We start from the raw sequence: 19,576 nt of genomic DNA, 5'->3' as shown, positions 1-19,576 counted from the left end.
CACAGTCAATATGGTTGTATAACAATTAATTATGACTATTTTTGGTATATAAACTCAAACAAGAGTTAGAAATGGATATCAGGGAAAGGTAATAAAGGGCAAGGAAAATTCAGGTTATAATTGAGTAAATAAATAATTGAATAATTAAGCAAATGAGTAATTAAGGAAATATATTTACATTTGATCATAATCTGTCAAAGTAACTCATTGGGCCTCATACACCAAGATCTTCCAAAGTTTTCTTTTAAATCTGTGCTTGAGAAAGGTCCTAAGAAAGAGTCTACATCAGATTCATGACATGTTCTTAACCCATAGCACTGTTCGCACCTTTGTTCTCTGCGACTATGAGTAGATTGGTGAAAACATTGGTGAATGTCAGAATCTTTGTTAAAACTGCATAAGTGGGTTATACGAAAAAATTTCTTTTCATTGGTGAATGAGGCCCATTGTCATTTTTCTCATTGTATATAAGAATCAGTCTTACAAATGTATGCTATTGCATAACTATGTGCAAATGCCTGTCTGAGTCACTCTGGCACAAAACTTCCTGATTGAACTGATAAACATGAATAAAATGTAAAGCTGAAACAGGCTACTGAATTCTCAGCAGAGGCAAGGCACTGGACTCTTCATACTGTACATTCACTGCTGGAGTCAAACATGTTCACAAGCCAAAACTGTTTCCAGGCTGTATTTCGGTTATGTTTGATTCCTTCTGTTCAAGATTCGGTGAGCTTAAGCTTACAGCAAGCTTGACTTCAAGCAGATTTGCCTCCTAATGCTTTCAAATCCCATTCATCTCTATAACATAGCAAGATGTTTTCATTTAAACATGTCTGGCAATATCCAGAGAGAATAACTAACCAAAACACTTTTTAATATACTACAACCCCAATTCCAATGAAGTTGGGATGTTATGTAAAACATATTCTGTTTTATTTATGATCATTTGCAAATCCTTTTCAACCTGTATTCAATTGAATACACTACAAAGACAAGATATTTAATGTTCAAACAGATAAACTTGATTGTTTTATGCAAATATTCACTCATTTTGAATTTGATGCCTGCAACACATTCAAAAGAAGTTGGGACAGGGGCAGCAAAAGACTGGGAATGTTGAGGAATGCTCAAAAATCACCTGTTTGGAACATTCCACAGGTGAACAGGTTAATTGGAGGCAGGTGAGTGTCATGATTGGGTATAAAGGGAGCATCCCTGAAAGGCTCAGTGTTCACAAGCAAGGATGGGGCGAGGTTCACCAGTTTGTGAACAACTGCATGAGCAAATAGTCCAATAGTTTAAGAACAACGTTTCTCAATGTGCAACTGCAAGGAATTTAGGGATTTCATCATCTACAGTCCATAATATCATCAAAAGATTCAGAGAATCTGGAGAAATCTCTGCAAGTAAGCAGCAAGGCAGAAAACCAACATTGAATGCCCGTGACCTTCGATCCCTCAGGCAGCACTGCATTAAAAACCCACATCATTCTGTAACGGATATTCCCACATGGGCTCAGGAACACTTCAGAAAACCACTGTCAGTGAACACAGTTCGTCGCTCCATCTACAAGTGCAAGTTAAAACTCTGCCATGCAAAGTGAAAGCCAGATATCAACAACACCCAGAAACGCCGCCGGGTTCTCTGGGCCCGAGCTCATCTGAGATGGACTGACGCAAAGTGGAAAAGTGTCCTGTGGTCTGACGAGCCCACATTTCAAACTGTTTTTGGAAATCATGGACGTCGTGTCCTCCGGGCCAAAGAGGAAAAGGACTGTCTGGATTGTTATCAGTGCAAAGTTCAAAAGCCAGCATCTCTGATGGTGTGGGGGTGTGTTAGTGCCCATGGCAGGGGTAACTTGCACATCTGTGAAGGCACCATTAATGCTGAAAGGTACATACAGGTTTTGGAGCAACATCTGCTGCCATCCAAGCAACGTCTTTTTCAGGGACGTCCTGCTTATTTCAGCAAGACAATGCCAAGCCACATTCTGCACGTGTTACAACAGCGTGGCTTCATAGTAACAGAGTGCAGGTTCTAGACTGGACTGCCTGCAGTCCAGACCCGTCTCCCAGACCTGTGTGGCGCATTATGAAGCTCAAAATACGACAACAGAGACCCCGGACTGTTGAGCAACTGAAGTTCATCAAGCAAGAATGAGAAAGAATTCCACCTACAAAGCTTCAACAATTAGTGTCCTCAGTTCCCAAAAGCTTATTGAGTGTTGCTGAAAGGAAAGGTGATGTAACACAGTGGTAACCATGCCCCAATAAAAACAATAAAGTTTATCTGTTTGAACATTAAATATCTTGTCTTTGTGTTTTTATTTGTTACACAACGTTCCAACTTGATTGGAATTGGGGTTGTAGATCTGTGATTCTGGACTAAAATTAGCATTTGATAAATTCTTTGATTTTAAATGTTTTCAACACTTGGATTGATGTAAAATTTTGTACATCTAACCCAGTGTTTCCTAGCTGTGTTTCTGGAGTCCCACTGCCCTGCAGATTTTACTGTTTTCCCTGCTTCAGCACATCTACTTCAACTAATCAGCTCATTAATGCCCCCTCACTCAGTTGAAATGGGTGTGTTGGAGCAGGAAAAGTACTAAAATGTGCAGGACACAATTCTTCCAGGACCAGAAGCTGGTAACACTGCTCTAACCCATTTATTTTGTTTTACTGAATTAAACAGTTAAACAGTTTCTTATCACATGATATATTTTCAATTAAAGTTGAACTGACAAACCATTTTTTACTGTGTAATATTCTTCAGCATAGCACTGCATCCTATGTAATGCACCCCCATCAGCTGGCCCAAACTCAATCTATATCCTTTTTTGTTTTTGTAAATGTCTCACTACAATACCCAGTGATGATTCTGTCTAATATGCTGCATAGGCAAAGAGAAGATGAGCAGAAAAAGCTTCAAGATGCTTTATGCTTTGTTGTTTTTGTAACACTAACGTTATGCCATGTGTGTAGAAGTAGCAGATCTAGAGTCTATCTAATGTAGAAGAATGACTGAGTTTCAGCATCACAAAACCTAATAAACACAAACATGGTTCACTCATTTGACCACAGCGGTTAACAATCTTCTCTATTAATCCACGTTTAGATTCAATTTCTCAGTACATCATTCAGGATTTTGTCATTACTACATTAAATTACAGCCACATCAACACCTCAGAAAGCTATAGTAGATCACATACGGCAGAGGTCACTAATAGGCAGACCGTGACTCCAGGATTCTTGAATTTCGACTGGTTGGTCTTATTTTAATCTTCGGAACTTTTCTAGCCTTTAGGGTTGCTTTAGTGGCATGGGAGACTCACAGACCAATGGCATGCGTTGTAAATATCACGTGATGCTACTCAGCCAATCACATCTGTGCATTACAATGAGCACTGAGACTCCAGTGAGTGATGCACATACAGGGGAGAGACAAGGCGAGAAACAGCAGTCAGAGAAGAAAGTGAGTCAGAGGGAAGTTACTTCACATGGTGTGCTCCAAAAAGCAAAGACTGACAATAAATGTTGTTGAAATATTACTGAAATGTACTTTATTTGACTTGACATTCAGTTGTTGACTACATAAGATGTTGATATACACTATATTGCCAAAGGTATTCGCTTGTCTGCCTTCACACACACATATGAAATATGAGATCCCATGCTTAATCCATAGGGTTTAATATGATGTCAGTCCACTCTAAGCTATAACAACTCTTCTGGGAAGGCTTTTCTACAAGGGTTAGGAATGGGTTTATGGGAATTTTGGATTATTTTTCCAGAAGCACATTTGTAAGGGTCAGACACTGATGTTGGACGAGAAGGCATAGCTCACAGTCTCCACTCTAATTCGTCAAGTTCTTCCACACCAAACTTGCTCATCCATGTCTTTATGGACCTTGCTTTGTGCACTGGTCTGCAGTCACGTTGGAACAGGAAAGGGCCGTCCCCAAACTGTTCCCATAAATTTAGGAGCATGAAATTGTCCAAAATCTCTTGGTCTGCTGAAGCATTAAGAGTTCCCTTCGCTGGAACTAAGGGGCCGAGCCCAACTCCTGAAAAACATCCCCACACGATAATCACCCCTCCACCAAACTTTACACTTGGCACAATGCAGTCAGACAATTACCGTCTCCTGGCAACCGCCAAACCCAGACTCATCCATCAGATTGCCAGATGGAGAAGCTGATTCGTCACTCCAGAGGACACGTCTCCACTGCTCTAGAGTCCAGTGGTGACGCTTTACACCACAGCATTTGACACTTTGCATTGCGCTTGGTGACGTAAGGCTTGGATGCAGCAGCTCAGCCTTGGAAACCCATTCCATGAAGCTCTCTATGCTGTTCTTGAGCTAATCTGAAGGCCACATGAAGTTTGGAGGTCTCTAGCGATTGACTGCAGAAAATTGGCGACCTCTGCGCACTATGCCCCTCAGCATCCGCTGACCACACTCTGTTATTTTACGTGGCTGACCACTTCATGGCTAAGTTGCTGTCGTTGCCAATCCCACTGACAGTTGACTGTGGAATATTTAGTAGTGAGAAAGTTTCCCAACTGGACTTGTTGCACAGGTGGCGTCCGATCACGGTACCATGCTGGAATTCACTGAGCTCCTGAGAGCGACCCATTCTTTCACTAATGTCTGTAGAAGCAGTCTGCAGGACTAGGTGCTTGATTTTATACACCTGTGGCCATGGAAGTGATTGGAACACCTGAATTCAATGATTTGGACGGGTGAGTGAACACTTTTGGCAATACAGTGTATGTCATATTTTAGCCCCCACACTTTCAACTCACTGTGCCTCTGTTTGAATTAAATGATTTGGATTAGTGAGTGAATACTTTTGGAAATATAGTGTAACGACTAGGTTACTTCAGTTTACAGTATATGGCACTGAATCATAATGCATAAAGTTAGACATTATGATGTTATGGACCTTGAGGAAATTATCTCTAACTGGAAATGATTGAATTTTAATAGAATACCCCTGACATAAGGCTTGAAATTTTGAAGATTGGCAGTCAGTATTTTAGATAAACAGACAGATGCTAATGGTATGTTAGCATTAGCTAACACGACTTGCCTAGTCCTGTTTTCACCACATCTTTCAGCTTGAAAACAGCTTGTCTGTTAAGAGGAAGTAACCTGATACTTAATAAATTATGTTGAACGTTTCATTTCATCAAAGCTATAGGAGTAGAGTGTAAAAATGAATTTGAGCTGGTCTGTTATCGACACTCTTACTGTGATGCATTCGCACCATGTTGTATCTGATCCTCGAAGCTATGCGATGCATTCGACGTGCAGTGGCCTTAAAAGTTAGCTATCTGGCTTCCGTCTGCATTAGCCAGCCAGGTGAGGACAGAATGAAAACAGGCTGCACACCTGTCCACCTCAAAATGCTTGTAGTTTCTCAAAAATTCCTCCCACCTTCAAGACACATCACCGTCAGGGGTTTTCCTAGGCTTTAACCCTGAAAATCTCGCTGTAGAGACTGCGGCAGCCCTGCTATAGGATATGAGTACGCATGTTTACAACAGATGTAGTGATGATTACATTTTTCATTTTGGCAGGAGCGTCCCTTTAATATAACAGATCTCTATGGAACTCCTGCGTCTTATCATTGACAGCTGGGCCGCTTAACCTTAAGGTTAAGACCAGGTTGAGAGACTTGGCGTAATATTTCTGGAAACGCGCTGCTTCAGGGACAAAGCCTTCTCATTAGTCATGCTGTCTATGGCTCACTTATCCATCCACTTTCCTGCTCATAAGCTCATAATGAGAGAATGATTGCACATTTCTACACGACTGGCAAAACAGATTATCTGCGTTTCAACTTGCAAACAATTTAGCATTCCTATTAGGGAGACACAAAATGAATGCAGTTATCAAATACGGAACACTGATAGTTAGCTGCTCATACAGAGCTTCACTACGTGTTTCAAGATCCAAGAGACTCGAACAGAGCACTTATTCAAACACATGGCTTTAAGGGCCGGATCCTCGGCTGGAAATAAAATATATTCATAGTTCTTGCACACTTAACCTGTACAGGAGTGCTCAAAGCTGTTCTCCCATTCAGATTCCATGCATTTCCCTCCTGATAGGCCAAGAGCTCCATCACAGAGGGATCTGAATGTAATTTCAGCCCAGTCTAGGGGTGATAAAATGGTTTAAATGTGCATTGTTCATAAACTGTCAGTATGTGTTCACAATGAATGCTTGTATGGTTCTGTACTTATGTATTTCAAAATGACCTCATAGTCGATACACCATTCAAATCCTATGCATTCCTTTTTTTCATTCAGACAACTCAACAGCTCCATCCACTGGTAGGCTGAATTCCTGCAACACAATGAGCTCAGTTTTGTAAGTTATTCATGCCAAAAGCCAGTTTATTAGCAGACAAGCATAACCGTGTTTTCGGGGTGTGCTCACTTCTGAGCGTAGTGTTGCTTTAAGCTCAGTTTAGTCATCTTCAATTCCAAGTGCTTTATGTTTTCCCCAATATAGGAGGTCCGTGGCACTAATCTTTACTCTGTGAGGGAGAAATAGTCCCGCTGTTCCCTTTTCCCAAGGGAATGCAGCCAGTTGCTGCCCAAACAAACTCCACATCACAGGCACAGGCACAGGCAGCCACTGCCCCAACCTAGCTAGTGTTTTTACCCAAAGGCCTCCAGGGATTTACACTTCTTATCAAAAAGAAAGTAGCCACATACAATTCCCACTCAGCCTTGCACACACTGATAAAATGCTCAAAATGTGCATTATTCATAACGTTGGTATGCATTCCCAAAGAATGATTCAATAGGATGAATACTAAACACATGCATAGCAATACCTCAACAAAGTAATGGCAGTCAGTAAGAACTATTGACCGCTTCGCTTCACTGCTGCTCACTAATTCATCAAAATGACCCAAGGAATATGCTGCCCAATTTCTCAATGTGCAGTTCCTGATGATAACAGTCAGAACCAGAATAACTATCAGCTACATGCAGTGAAGTTAATATTTGCTCCAGCAGCTCATGGTGCTCTACAGCCACCGAACATCTCATGGCTGAAGCAAAATCATCTACAGTGGGGTTGCCTAGTAGTGGCATTCTGTGTAATAGATCCATGAACAAGACCGAACTGAAACAACTTTTGTTTCAAGCAATTATTTGCATGAAAATATACGTACATATATAGCCAAGAAAGGATCCGTCTCAGCTGTACACCTCCGGTATCAAATGCTCTGGGATCAAACACGAACATCCAGTAACCTCAGTCCAGTCCGTCAGCAGAACAGTTCTTCATGCCACACACAAATGTGTTGAACACCTATGAACAAGTGCCAAACATTCCAGGCAGGCACAGTGGATGGTTGGTTGGGTGGGTGGCCTCTTTGTGCAATGTCAGTGAAACTAGCTCGTGTTAAAGAGTGGTGCACCCTGACTGCATCACTGAATGTATATTAGTATATTAGGCATGGTGTAAAGACTTGAGCTTAAATGCCTTGAATCCGTCACATGTAGATAGTGAAGCGGGAGCTTATGTAGGAATTCTTTTTTTCTCTCTCATTAAATGTGTTTTTGATTCGCATCTTTGCAAATTGAGTTGGAATCCAATCATCATCCAACGTCCACAAAAAGAGTTGGGACGTTTGTGCCTACAAACATACCCATGACAGGAAATGACACGTCAAACCAAAGTGGCATTTATTTTCAACAGACTGGGTTTTTAGACCGTTATTGTTTGAGCAGTTTCTCTGCAGACTTCTGCAGGCCTGCATTGAAAAATGCCTTAATAAGCTTCTGAGTTTGTGATTCCAATAGTGAATACAAGCTCATCAACACCAAGAAAAACTGCTCTAAACCTTTTCATCTCTGTGATTCGCAGTTCCTCTTAGAATTCTTCTTCAGGACTTCACATAAACAAAACTCTTTATTAAACCTGAATTAACCTATAGAACCTTATTACAGGAATATTTCATCAAAAATAGCCCAATCATTCCTTCAAGGTTAAATGGTTAAATGGCAAAAAAAGGCCAAATATTTTTGGAGGCACTGCATCACTGTTATTACTGGTTAAAAGCTAATTAGTAGAATATCTATCCTCGTTAATACACTTAAGACAAACTGGGTCTAAACAGTGCTGTTTGTTATTTCCGACTGAAGTAATTTTTGCATAGTTTTGTCTTTACTACAATTCCACAACATGGAAAACAGAAAGAACAGGGAAAACCCTTCTGAGTAGCTGTGTCTAAACAGTGAATTGGTTCTATATGGTGTTCAACACATACATCTGAATCTCTTTATTTTTGAGTGTGTGAAGAATAACACTATGTGTTCCTGAACGTCCTGGCCAGGAAGTAAAGTTCTGATGACTCTTTCCTGCTTGCTTTGGGTTTCACAGTCCTCACGTCCCGAAAAGCACGAGCGAGACCGTCCCGGAGCTTATGCGTGAGCCCTCCGTCCCAGTATTTACACACCAGGGAGCCCCCCGGCCTCAGGATCTTGTCAGCCAGTTCCAAAAGTGAAAGACACATGCTCACTAGTCTTTCGTGGTCTAGCTCTCTGAGCCCGCTGGCGTTGGGTGCCATGTCACTGAGGATGACATCGGCTTGGGCTTGAGGAAGGAGTCTCTGCAGCGCTGCATGAGTGGCAGGATCAGTGATGTCCTGATTGGACAAGAAGTGTGCACCTTCCAGAGGGGCAATGTGCAGCAGATCGATTCCTATGACACTTCCTCTGGGTAAATCTGGCCCTGTAACAGCAAACAGTAACTATTATCTCAGCACTGAGCCAAGAAGAGATGAGTATATGAAAGCTCTGATTCAGAATAGTCAGTCTTTTTACTAGGCATGCAGTACTACAGAAACAGTGGGCCAATACAGATATATCATTTTTTCTCTAATGTACATGACTGCTGATGCCCATACAGAAAGCATTTATAAAATCTAAAAACTGGGTCTAAATACACCTGGATTGTGGTCGGTGTAGTGTAGTGGGTCTACGCTATAGACTAGGGTTCAATCCCCCACCTGGGTAAGCACCCTACACTATACCAATAAGAGTCCTTGGGCAAGACTCCTAACACCGCCTTGGCCTACCTGTGTAAAATGATCAAATTGTAAGTCGCTCTGGATAAGAGCGTCAGCCAAATGCTGTAAATGTAAATGCAGTTAAATGAATAAAATGGCAATATTGTCATCAAAATAATTTTAATCGTCTAATCGTCGGCCTATAAAGCAAATAACTGCAGATATGATTCTGACATCACTGTGCATGTCTAGTTTTTACCCAAAGTACATTGTGTTTACAATTATGATCAAAAAGATCAAAAACTATGTGCAATTTCAACACCAGCCTTGCGTAGGCTGATAAAATGTTTTACTGCCTGTGCAATATTCATAAAAAATTCATAAAAATATTCATTAAAAATTTCTGTGAACACAATATTCACAAATATTGTGTTCACAGAATTACAAGAAATTATAAGCATATATAGCATTATTGGAAAATACTGTTGACCGCTTCACTTCAGTGAACTGCGCTGCTCACTAATCCATCAAAATGACCTGAAGAACAAGCTGCTCGACCTCTCAGTGTCAACGTCCAGTTTCTGATGATAACAGTCAGGATCAGAATAACTACGTGCAGTGAATTTAATATTTGCTCCAGCAGCTCTCAGCGCTTTACAGCCCTCACACGTCCAATGATTATAGCACAACCCTCTGTAGTGTGGTCTAATTGTGTGTATTCATTAATAAAGATGACCACTTTTGATATACTTTCAAGCAAACTGTGAATTAGAGATGGCATGACCGTGCTTCTTAACTCAGGCTTTGCAACACAAAAACAAAGATTCTTTGGTAAAAATGATGTAGGCATGGTATAGGCAACATTGTTTGATGACCTGAATTTAAAATAAAGGGGTCACTAAGATGTAAACAAAGCAGTTTACCTTATGTAAAAGGTTTTTTTGTTTTGTTTTTTTTTTTAGAAAATACAACACAAAATAGCTGGCACTGGTGTTACTCTTGGTCATGACTAACTTTTTTCTAAGCTTTAAAACAAACTATTTTTAAGTGAGGCACTTCGTTTAAGAAAAGTGTTACTATGTGAATAAACAATTTACAGAATATTAATTAATAATTATATATATATGAATAAAATAAATAGTGATTTTCTGGATGTTGGTGTCTTTGTTTAACTGTTTTCAAGCCTTTCAAGCCCAGTATTATATGTAGTTATAAAGCAGCTCCTGGTTTGAATCAGTGCTCAGTAAATTGAGCTCATGATGTAATTGATGATATTAACGAGTCTCTGTGGCGGCTGTGAAGGTGTCAAGGAAAAAAATATGGACCCAAGAAATTCTTGTTACTTTTTACTGTTTTTCTGTTTATTTGAATTATGAATACGACTTTATTCTAATGTATATTGTGATAAACTCACTGCTGAGGTCAACTGTTTAAAAATTTGCTTAGATGCCTAAAACTTTCTCCCAGTACCGTATCTGTAGTGTATCTAGTGTGTTTCTGTGTTTTACTTTAGATGCAGAAAGAATGTATTAAACATCATCTGCGCATTTATGACACAAACCGCAATACATTTGCTAAAATGAGCTGAACTGTGAAACCGAAACCTTCTAATCTAGTAAAATAAATCCAAACAATAAATGTAAAGTGACGGGCAGAGTCTGTCCGGGTACTTCTCAGTCATTCCTTTGACTTTTGAATGTCTAGAGATGTTACTGTCTGTCTGCTACTTGGCCTCATGTCGAAATGGGGATCCTGTCAGTGCTCCTAAGTGTCTTTAAATGTATTACTTTGACTGTCGTTGCAATTACTCATTGTAGTAAATTGCTTACGCTTTATTGACTCGTGACATATAATTATGCCGTCTAGTCACTTTCTTTAACAGCACCACATAATGTGTTGCTACTGGAGGAGAGCAGAGTAGCTTCTAAATGCATTACAAATAACAGTTCATTCTCCATTATGCAGGTGTTTTGATGTTGGTTTAGAGTAGGTGGGATTCGCTCTTTAAAAGCTACCTCTTGCAGACAGTCTGGAGATCCAAACGACTCCAGACAGACGGTGTGCATTGTGAGAATGGAACCGATGAACTAGTGTGCTTACAGTTCAATTGTGTCTTATTAACCATCACCACTGAAAGTGTGTAAGTGGTGACATTACACCCATAGTTTGTGCACTTTATTGGCCTACCTCTCTATCGCACTCCGCTATGTCTCCATTTTCAGCTGAAGACAGTAACACAAGCTACACTCTTTGTCTTGATGGAACAGCTTGCATACAAACTTGATGCCTACTCTATTGCGATGTAGCACTTTTGATTATCAACCACTTTTTAAATGGTGACTGAGTGTTAAGACACATATCGTTCACTCCCCAGTCCATACGACGCATATCGTCACTGAGAAAGAAGAAAAACGTGTATAGATTTTCACTTTTCTACATCATTTGAGAAATACAGCTGTCCTTCATATGGTGTGACAATTTCATCCCATACAGACAAACAGAAATACTCGAAAATTGCTTGGAATAAAATTTCTTCCCCCTTTCATTCAAAGTGAAGAGTATTTTTGCCTTCTCTTGTAAAGTTACTATTTGGAGATACATGTTGGTGTTGTGGACAGCGATGATATAAGAAATTAAGCTATCATACCTTGTGGTGTCACAAAAACTTGTTTTATTTAAGCAATAGAGGAGAGGGAGTGTTATCGTGAAATAACATGATGATCTGTGGCGCTCGGCTTCGGCTCGTGCCTGCCACCAAATCACAGCCGCGATGTTACAGCGATAACACACACCCTCGAGTGCTCTATTGCTTTTATACAAGGGTTAATAAATAAAGTAAGAAAGTAATAAATTGGGCTGTGAACGTGTCATTTAATATTTTATTATCAGCAGTTCCTTCCGCCAAATTATAGTTCCTTAACAAAACGCTTGTTTCTACGTCACAGAAGGAGCTGCTCCCTCGCTCCACAGCCGGCGCTTCATTCTCCAGCTCCTTACACTAAACTCTGAAACGGTCATCGCTGCTGAGCAGCTTTTGGTGTTTTACTGCGGCGGTTTTATGGCTCGGGCTGATTTGGTCAGACTCTGAAGATGAGACTACATGTTTAGCGAATGGTATTTGGTTCATTCCTGGCTAATTCCAGGCTGTTTAGGTGCTCTTTTGTCACAGCGGCCGACTGAAATGCTGCTCAGCGGGAATGACAGTTTCAGAATTTAATGTAGTCTCATCTTCAGAGTCTGACCAAATCGGCTATTGGTCAAATGTGATCTTAAAAGTGTCCCTTTTCTGTTTGTGAGCAGAAGTAAAAAGTAAGAAGTAAAAACGTTCAAATGCCTTGAGCGTCTCCTGCAGCTGTCAAACTCGTTGCTTAGTAACAGCATCTTAGCGGAGTGATACAGTGTTTGTGAAAAACCCAATGTTACGGTGAAATAGCAGCACGGTTAGAACGCCTCTCAACCAATCAGCTTGCGTGGCTGGAACTAACTGATGCGTGTGTATATATTCATATATACATGCATATAAATATATACACATGTATATACACACACACACACACACACACGATTATATATATATATATATATATATATATATATATATATATATATATATATATATACACACACACCAATATGTACACACACATATATACATACATCACTCACACACACATATATACACACACACACACACACACATACATTTATATATATATATATATATATATATATACACACATATATATATATATATATATATATATATATATATATACACACACACACAAAAACACATATATACACACACACACAAAAACACATATATATACACACACACACAAAAACACATATATACACACACACACAAAAACATATATATATATATATATATATATATATATATACAAATATGTACACACACATATATACATACATCTCACACACACACACACACTATATTATATTATAAATATATATATATATATGCTGTCATAACCTCCAAAATGGTAACTTTACAGGAGAAGCCAAACACTTTACCTTTAACACCTTTTCAAGTCATTTCTTTTCTTTTGGTCCGGTCATCATGAAATTTACACACAATGTAAAGAACGGGCTTTTCCAAATTATGCCAAAAACGGAAAGGTTCTGCCAGCCACGATATAAGCCGCGTTTAATAGTTTAATTCTAATTTTATTAATAATGAAAGGCTGGAAACAGCCATGTAAATATGAATCATGACTGTTGAACACAACAAATAAAAATAAAAATAAATAATAAAAAAGAAAGAAAAATGTAAAATATGGGCCAATACTTGGTTATTGAACTAAACCATGGGTGCACAACCTTCCTCCCTTTAATCTTTTGGCGCTGAAATACCAAAGAAGAGACGCCAGACGCTCAAAACGCTCCCAAACTGGGGAAACTCACTCTCCCCCGCTGCATTGACTCTCTGCGCTGCCACTTGGCTCCACGCTCCAGGCGCAGCTCCGCAGTCTACAACGCTCAGGCCGGGTCTCAGCACGTCGTACTTGTCGTCGATCTCCAGTAGTTTGAAGGCGCTCCTGCAGCGGTAGTTTTGGGAATGAGCGGCTTTCACGAAAGGATCGCCGAGCTGTCTGACGAGCCACCGCTGCTCGGCGCCGCTCTTTCCCTTCAGCTTCAGCGGCGCCTTTTTCAGCGCCGTGGCCGAGGCGTGAAAACGGAACTTTGGCAGAGACAGACATTTCCACATGTTTTAGAGAAATGGAGCGGCGTCGAACCAAAAATAGCCCGAATGTCCCGAATAAAGACCGACCGACAGCCCAGACACACCACCACGCCAAACTTCTAGCGCAGCCTGTAAAATGCCTCCGGTGTCAAAAGCTACAGGACCGCATGTTCAGGGCTCCACAGCCTTTATTTCATATATCAAAGCCCTACGCTACGAAAAGGCTATTTCTGTTGTTCTGTTGATGTCGCTGTACAACCTGAAACGGTTTGCCAACAATATTCTGTCAACGTTTCATTCTCGTTTTAATTCATTCCAATAATCCCGGTCGGGCTTATTTGAATGCAACACCCTACAACGCGTGTGCGCAGATCTGTAAACAGACTCTGCCGATCACAGAACCGGTTGTTTTATACGTGACATCAATCCGTATAGTGTGGAGATCTACAGTGTCCACGAGGAAGCGCGCCTCGCGTCACGTGATTGTCCAAGAACACACGCGGGAACGAGACTGTAGCTGCTGGTTTATTTCTCTGGACCACATTTTACTTTAACATTTAACGGTTTCATCTTAGTGTTTGCTGACGATACGCCTGTATTCGTCCTCAACACAAGTAAGCGAATGATTTGAGGGCTTATTTTCTTAGTTCGCCGTGTACAGACTGCTTCGCTTTGAATTCGTGTAGCTGAGGCTCGTTAACTAGAGAACTGGGCTGTGTTCCAAACCACACACCGCTGGTGATGAGTTACACTACACATGCTACCCGAGCGGATGGGCTTCTGCTGGTGGGGTGCTATCTTTAATATACTATTTAATGTCGTAGTGCTGGGTTTTGAATGCAGCCTTAAAGTTAAATAATACGTTTAATTTCTCCGGAGACGTTTTCGCCTCCAAACTGTACTCGAACACAGTAAATAGTGTGTAGAAATGTGGCATACACCATTAGAAGTGCACTCCTTGGTGTAGTAGGTGAGCAACAGAAGTGTGTGTGTGTGGTTTGGGACGCGGCAATTATCTGTCGCCTAAGTTGTGGTAATTGGTGAATATGGACGTTGACTGCCTTTTATTAGATGTTCACAAGGAAGCTGCTTACTTTGGTGCTGGTGGTCCAGCCCGAGCGGGTGCTGCTCGGCATGAAGAAGAGGGGCTTCGGAGCGGGCAAATGGAACGGCTTCGGGGGCAAAGTCCAGTCAGGGGAAACCATAGAGCAGGCTGCTAGACGGTGGGTTACACGAGAAAGCATGGATCGGTTTTCTCAGTTTAAAGGGCCCATATCGTGTATATGTAAAACCTTTTTAAAGCTAGTTTGATGTTGTATATGAACATTGTTAAAGTTTTGAAACGTACAGTTCTCTTCCCAGTGTATATAAACTGAGCTGCAATAACAGACAGTATTGTTTTTGTATGTCAGTGTATTTACCTATACTGTCTATTCAGTATGCACTATATATCCAATATATCATCTGTCTTTACACGTATATGAACTTAAGTGACATCCCATTCTTAATCCATAGGGTTTAATATGATGTTGGCTCACCCTTTGCAGCTATAACAGCTTCAACTCTTCTGGGAAGGTTTTTCTACAAGGGTTAGGAGTGTTTATGGGAATTTTTGACCGTTCTTCCAGAAGCACATTTCTGAGGTCAGACACTGTTGGATGAGAAGGCCTGGCTCTCAGTCTCCGCTCTAATTCATCCCAAAGGTGTTCTGTTAGGTTGAGGTCAGGACTCTGTGCAGACCAGTCAAGTTCTTCCACATCAAACTCGCTCATCCCTGTCTGTATGGACCTGCTTTGTGCACTGTAACACCATCCCTAAAGTGTTCCCACAAAGTTGCTGAAGCATTAAGAGTTCCTTTCACTGGAACTAAGGGGCTGAGCCCAGCTCCTGAAAAACAACCCCACACCATAATCCCCCCTCCACCAAACTTTACGCTTGGCACAATGCAGTCAGACAATTACAGTTCTCCTGGCAACCGCCAAACTCAGTCATTCTTCCCATTGCCACATGGAGAAGCTGATTCGTCACTCCAGAGAACACGTCTCCACTGCTCTAGAGTCCACTGGTGGCGCTTTACACCACTGCATTCAATGCTTTGCATTGCGCTTGGTGATGTAAGGCTTGGATGCAGCAGCTCGGCCATGGAAACCCATTCCATGAAGCTCTCTACGCTGTTCTTGAGCTGATCTGAAGGCCACATGAAGTTTGGAGGTCTGTAGCGATTGACTTTGCAGAAAGTTGGCGACCTCTGCGCGCTATGCACCTCAGCATCCTCTGACCCCACACTGTTATTTTACTGTCATTCCCAATCGCTTCCACTTTGTTATAATACCACTGACAGTTGACTGTGGAATATTTAGTAGTGAGGAAATTTCACGACTGGACTTGTTGCACAGGTAGCATCCCATCATGCTACCATGCTGGAATTCACTGAGCTCCTGAGAGGGACCCATTCTTTCACAAATGTTTGTAGAAGCAGTCTGCAGGCCTAGGGGCTTGGTTGTGGCCATGGAAGTGATTGGAACACCTGAATTCAATGATTTGGATGGGTGGGTGAACACTTTTGGCAATATAGTGTTTGTCATATTTTAGCCCCCACACTTTCAACTCACTGTGCCTCTGTGTGGGAAGTGCAGCCACACTGAGTACGGGAGTAAACAGTGGATTGACCATCTCTTACTAGATCATTTTTAACAGAGACACTATTATTTATATTATTTATAGTAAGATTTTTTTGGTTTATTTCTATGGTTGATTTTGTGGAAGGTGAAATGAGCTAGAATCTTTATTGATGAAGGAGTGCGCAGTCCGTAAAAATGACTGACATGGTGCATTCTGACGTGACTAAAATCCCATCAAAAAACATCAGTATGAAATTACACTATCCCACCTCTCCAGGTACACCTTATCCTGTCCAAGTGCTTTAAAGGGTCCATAACACAAGTGGAGGTTGGAAAATGTTCATGTAAAAGTGACTTGCGACTTCTTTTGCTTTTGCTGTCATAAGTAGACCACAGGGAAAACAATGAAATGCAAGAAAAGTACAGGATGCTGGACTTTTAATGAATTCTTTAGTGAATAAAATCTAATACTGTTTGCATAGTGGAGTAAAAAGTTTAGTTACTTTTGGCTGTTCACAATAATGCGTTGAATCTCATTTTTTTAATATGCTCAAAATACTACTACAATTACTACTAACAATGATAACAACAGTAAAAAAGTCTATACATTGACTCTAGTATCTAGCTTATGATATTTGTGTATTATTGAACTGTATTTCACATATTGTTGAATGAAATGTCAGTAATTATTAATATAAGTGATTCCTAAGTTTTGAATATTAGTGTATTTACTCAAATGTCATTTTTTTCAGGGAACTGCTGGAGGAAAGTGGTCTTACTGTAGATATTCTACAAAAGATCGGAAACATCACGTTTGAATTTATTGGAGAAACAGAGCTGATGGACGTCCACATATTCCGAGCTGACACCTACACTGGCGAGCCCACTGAATCAGAGGGTAGGACTGCAGAACATGGCATTGCGATAACAGCTTCCACCATGCATCGTATTGTTAGAACTGAGATAATAGTTTTCACACACTGCTCATCTTTTACATTTCTCTGCCTTAGAAATGAGGCCTCAGTGGTTTGACATTGACAAAATCCCCTTCAGTCAAATGTGGGCCGATGATGTGCTGTGGTTCCCACTGATGCTACAGAAGAAGAAGTTCCTGGGCTACTTCAAATTCCAGGGTCACGACGTGATAGTGGAACACAAGCTGGACGAGGTGCAGGAGCTGTGATCAGATCCTCACACCTGTAGTGACTGTCATTTCCGCAGAGTGAGAGGAAGTGACGGCCCCATTCACGCTCTGCTGTAGGAATGTGCTGAAGGAACGGGCTCATACCAAGGAGTCCTCAGGTGACCCATGTGACCTACACAGACCGAGGTCTGGTAAATGTAAACAGAGAAGCAGTACTACTGAATTGGCTGTTTTTTCAGAAGAAAGCGGAAGTAGCTACATGCTGATTATAGCTGTTGCCTCTAAACGGTTGTATAGAAGAAATCACTGTAGACTAGCTGTAAGTCGTAAGCTGTAATGTTCATTTTTCACACAATAATATGGTAATTATAGAGCATCTGTTCAACATGCCACTTACTGTTTGATTTTATGATACAGTTTTATAGACTAGACTGCACTTTTCATGCTTTTTAGCTCTAGCATTGCTCTTCTTTAGTGCAGCACAGAACATTAAAGAGGCCATAGTCTGCGGTTTTCTTATGTTTTTTTTCTTTGTTTTTATGTACCAAAACCAGTCATAATTTTGACTCATTGTACTCATTGTTTTTTTTTTACTGTGCCTTTAAGACTGGTATATGTAAATGATCTATTTTCTAATTGGCTGCCATGTATAATTAAAAAAAACAGTCTGGGCTGAAATGTGTAGAACAATCCTTTATATTTGGACTGACATTCTCAGGAAAGTTGGTGCAAGAAATAAACTTCAGTCAATCCTTTTGGATTTGCCTCCTGACAGCCTTCTACTCCAATAACGCTGCTCCTCATCACTTTAAGTAATATAAATGGGCAGGGTTGTTTTCTCAAGATAATGACATAATCCATTTGAAATCAAGGAAAATCAAAGCACTGTTCTGAGATCTGAGGCCTTGTCTTTCAAACATATAGATGGCCTGACAATGATTTGCCTGCATGAGACATTGTTTCACAGAAAACTGACCAATACAGTGCCTCATAATAAAGCCCTCTCACATATAAACAGGCTACTGGATGATACGCAAGAGAAAGCAGCAGCTAAATATCTCAGAGACACTCCTCTTGAATGGAGTGTTCCTTCAGTTTGATCACAACAAATTGTAAGTAGGGAAGAATATTCATTGTGTAGATGTGCCGTAAAGATCACAGTGTCAGGAATATATGACTCTCGAGTTCGGGTTGGAATGGCGGCTTAGGCAGAGGTGCTAGGTCCGGCTCCCCAGAAGAATATAATGACTTTCTGCTTAAGAGCTGATAGACTTGAGGAGCCAGAGGTGATCTGGAACAACCATACATTTTGGGTTAAACATGAGTGGGAATGTAACCTTATTGGGGAGGGGAGGACAAACTGAAGTGAACTGAAAACTCTAAACCAATCCAATGCTTCATTAAAGCAGCGCTCAAAGTAGGAGGTGACAGTGTGCTTGTCAGCATCGTCTAAATAACAACAATCAGTCATTAGCCCATGGATGTAATGTAAGTTAGCATGGCTTACAAGTCCTCCCGAAAACCTCCAGTTAATGCATTAGATACGTAACAACGATAAAAACAGACAACAAACAGTTCCACAAGCCAACGATAGTATTTCAATAGCTAACTTGTTGTGCTTGTGTTATTGACTGGAATCTGAAACCACTTGGGATGGGTTTTAAAGGGGCTGTACTCTTGTTTGAGGTGGATTTCACATCAATCCAGCACCAAAAGGTTAACAAGTTGTCCCCAGATGTGTATTTTCATCTGATCAGGGTCTGGCCTCACGAGACTGAACGACTGTAAGCTCACATATAGAAAACATATAGAAATAAGTGATGTACACACAGATTCCTGATCATTTGAGATTATTATTGAGGAGATTATTATGATTATTATTGGTGTTATGCTGCCATGTATCAATGTTTATAAAAAAACATTAGTCCCATTTTCTAAACACAACAATGACTGTAATAAAAAGTCTTATATTTATGTGAGATCTAAAAGAAATTATCTTAAGAAAACAAAGGGTTTTTTTTGTGGTAATAAATAACTTAAGATAACCCAAGATAAGAAGTGTA

At 40.5% G+C, this 19,576-nt stretch overlaps 2 protein-coding genes across 2 annotated transcripts; one reads left to right on the top strand and one right to left on the bottom strand.

The window, feature by feature from the left end:
* Window positions 1–7,691: 7,691 nt before the first annotated feature.
* Window positions 7,692–13,944, bottom strand: mrm2 (mitochondrial rRNA methyltransferase 2). Its single transcript, XM_017703210.2, has 2 exons — window positions 13,469–13,944; window positions 7,692–8,763 (listed from the first exon to the last, which is right to left on the bottom strand). Exons 1-2 carry the CDS (start codon window positions 13,770–13,772, stop codon window positions 8,339–8,341), a joined length of 729 nt encoding a protein of 242 aa, XP_017558699.2. The 5' UTR covers window positions 13,773–13,944; the 3' UTR covers window positions 7,692–8,338.
* Window positions 13,945–14,033: 89 nt separating this feature from the next.
* nudt1 (nudix (nucleoside diphosphate linked moiety X)-type motif 1) lies at window positions 14,034–18,268 on the top strand. Its single transcript, XM_017703212.2, has 4 exons — window positions 14,034–14,362; window positions 14,820–14,971; window positions 17,122–17,267; window positions 17,380–18,268. Exons 2-4 carry the CDS (start codon window positions 14,820–14,822, stop codon window positions 17,550–17,552), a joined length of 471 nt encoding a protein of 156 aa, XP_017558701.1. The 5' UTR covers window positions 14,034–14,362; the 3' UTR covers window positions 17,553–18,268.
* Window positions 18,269–19,576: the final 1,308 nt, after the last annotated feature.

This window comes from Pygocentrus nattereri, chromosome 27 (assembly GCF_015220715.1).
Source record: "Pygocentrus nattereri isolate fPygNat1 chromosome 27, fPygNat1.pri, whole genome shotgun sequence".
Classification (NCBI taxonomy): Eukaryota; Metazoa; Chordata; class Actinopteri; order Characiformes; family Serrasalmidae; genus Pygocentrus; species Pygocentrus nattereri.
This window is presented reverse-complemented; position numbering and strand designations above follow the sequence as displayed.